Source organism: Saccoglossus kowalevskii, chromosome 10 (assembly GCF_978046115.1).
Source record: "Saccoglossus kowalevskii chromosome 10, keSacKowa6.1, whole genome shotgun sequence".
Lineage (NCBI taxonomy): Eukaryota > Metazoa > Hemichordata > Enteropneusta > Harrimaniidae > Saccoglossus > Saccoglossus kowalevskii.
In genome coordinates, this window is record NC_140650.1 from 17823978 (window position 1) to 17826618 (window position 2641).

Here is a 2641-nt window from a genome sequence, read left to right on the forward strand (position 1 = left end):
ATTGAAAATACTTCATTCAATTTCTCGTGGGAGTTCGACACAGCGTGAACACAGCAATGGTATGTAGTCATGGCAACAATATGCTGCGTTTTGTGTCGGCCATTTGCATTTAAATGCCAATTACATTTTTAATTCAAAATATCATTCCGTGTATTACTTACAATACGACGACAGGGCAGTGATTGTGGTGCATCTCAAAAGTGGAAGGTCTTCCGTGGCAATCGGATTATGCAAATGCAAAGACTTTGTCAAATATTACTCCATCGCTGCAGCTTTGATGGCTGTAACAAACAGTCAGAGATCTCGTCATGTGAGTCGAATATCGAGAAACTGAAAGCGTCGCAAATGCGTGTTTGACATGGATGATCAGCTCATACCAACATCACCAACATTGGTTGAACAAGCTGAAAACGTTGATCACACTCCGGAGCCTGGAGACGTAACTTCCTATTCTCTGCAATCGACAATCCCGTTAGCAACCATTCTAGTTGCTATTATTCTCATCACCCTACTCGGGAATGCTTTGATATTTTACGCATTGCTTAAATACAAGCGTCTACGCACTCCGTCCAACCTAATCATCACAAGTTTAGCCATCTCCGATTTTGTAACTGGGCTTATCGTGATGCCGATTCGTGCCGTGTATCACTTGTCTGGGCAGTGGTATTTGGGTGAAACATTGTGTAATCTTTGGATCTCGGTGGATCTACTCTGCGCTATAGCATCCATGTTGAACTTAGTGCTGATAACAATCGACCGTTTTCTTGCAATAAAGTCACCGTTCCAATATAAATTCTGGATGTCGAAACCAAGGGTCTGTTGCGCGATAGTGACCCTGTGGACGTTTGCCCTTGTTTTCTCGTTCACCACTGTCTTTGCTGGCTGGAACACGACAAATGACCTCAATGATAATTTCATCCAAACAGAAAACGGCGCGCTCTGCATACTACAATGGAGCACCTCCGCCGTTATGTGTTACGCATTACTTTCATTCGGGTTGCCTCACTTCCTGATGATTTGCATACTTTTCCAGATTTACAAGGCAACCAGGTTACGGAAACTTCGTGTTCACATTGCAATGGAAAATCAAACTGACAGCTCAGCCACAGCACAACGCGAGAGTAACGAAAATACGCTGGGTGCATCAAAGGATTCCATTGAAGCGCGCGCGTGCAAAAAACTTGGAATAATTATGGGAGTATTTATAGTATGTTGGACACCATACTTCACAGTTCAATGTATAAAGGTGTTTTGTCAGTTTTGCATCAATCCAATCTTTTTCAAGATATCGTGTTGGCTCGCCACATGCGACGCGGCTATCATACCAGCCTTGTATATACGGCTTAACGCCGGATTCCGTCGGGTCTTTGTCAATTTTCTCGCTCGTTATTTTTTCTGCATGGATGACATAGCTGTTTTTGACGAAAGCTCAAACTCCGTCACAAATACTAATATAACAATTCCGTCCTTTCGATCGACTGTCAGTGAAACTTGTGTTCTACCACCGCCACAATCCCCATCGACCTTCGCACAACGTGAGGAACAGTTGCCTCCTATAAACTGAATCGCCAGTGCCATCTTTTTTCACGAATCTAAATATACCGAATTTAAAAAAAAATCTTTATACAGCAGATCATTTATCATTATTTTTATAAATATATATATGTATATCTTATAAATATAGGATTTTAAAACTAGTCATTCATTAAACTATACACTGAAAGCAACAAGGGTGTGTTTTAATTTTGTAAAAATACTTATACAAACTTATAATAAACCCAACTGTTTACCCAAATCTAGCTATTTAGCGAAGCGCTTGTGCAACAATCAGACAACATTTTTGTTTTTGTTTTTTATAAATATATATGTTTATACGTATTCTATAGCGTCTATGGTTTACTGACTTCAGTGTATTACAGTATTCTTTTTGACATAATGCTGTACATTAAAACTGTGAATAAATTACAATGCAATATGATTTTGTGAACGATACTGGGCAAGATGATTGGACCATTTTAGCTACTGTTATAGAATTCATGTTACATCCTTTATCAACCAACCCTGCCTTTTTCGTAAATCTGTATATCGATGAGCGAAGTCATTCCTTATAATACACTAGTTACGAATAATTGAGGACAGTCATCGTTCATTGCATCGAGCCGAGAAGATGATTCTTCATTTCAGCAAGCGTCAACAGGGCATGTAAACAATATACTGTGGTAGATTTCTCTTACTAATGTTACATTAGATTAACCGAAACTTGGGGTTAAGTTACTAAATCGTATATTTGTATTAATATACATATTGGATGTTGTATGTGGACGAATATACGGGGAGTGGATTGAAGATAGATAACCAAATGAGGTTCACAACATACGCTTACGTTGTATCGCTCAAATGCCATGTCAATTCAATACTTTTTGGTATTCAGTGTTGCCTTGCAGTTGATCTTACCGTCCGTCATTGTTATCGTGCCCTGGGGCGCAGCAATAACAATACCGCTGCTGTTCAATCCGACAATGGGTCAACGCTATAACGAGCATCACTTACGTCATGCCGTATATGTTCACAAGGACGTCGCCATGACAACGTCCTATCGTAATTAAAATGATTAAGCACGCACTTTTATACTCACGTATCC

At 39.6% G+C, this 2641-nt stretch overlaps 1 protein-coding gene across 1 annotated transcript; it reads left to right on the forward strand.

Annotated features, from left to right (window-relative positions):
- The first annotated feature begins 358 nt into the window (after positions 1-358).
- LOC102810414 (histamine H2 receptor-like) lies at positions 359-1564 on the forward strand. Its single transcript, XM_006825911.1, has one exon. It carries the CDS (start codon positions 359-361, stop codon positions 1562-1564), a length of 1206 nt encoding a protein of 401 aa, XP_006825974.1.
- The last annotated feature ends 1077 nt before the right edge of the window (positions 1565-2641 follow it).

What these genes read in the sequence shown, in the direction of transcription:
- LOC102810414 (XM_006825911.1), top strand. Translation starts at nt 359, where the DNA reads ATGGATGATCAGCTCATACCAACATCACCAACATTGGTTGAACAAGCT.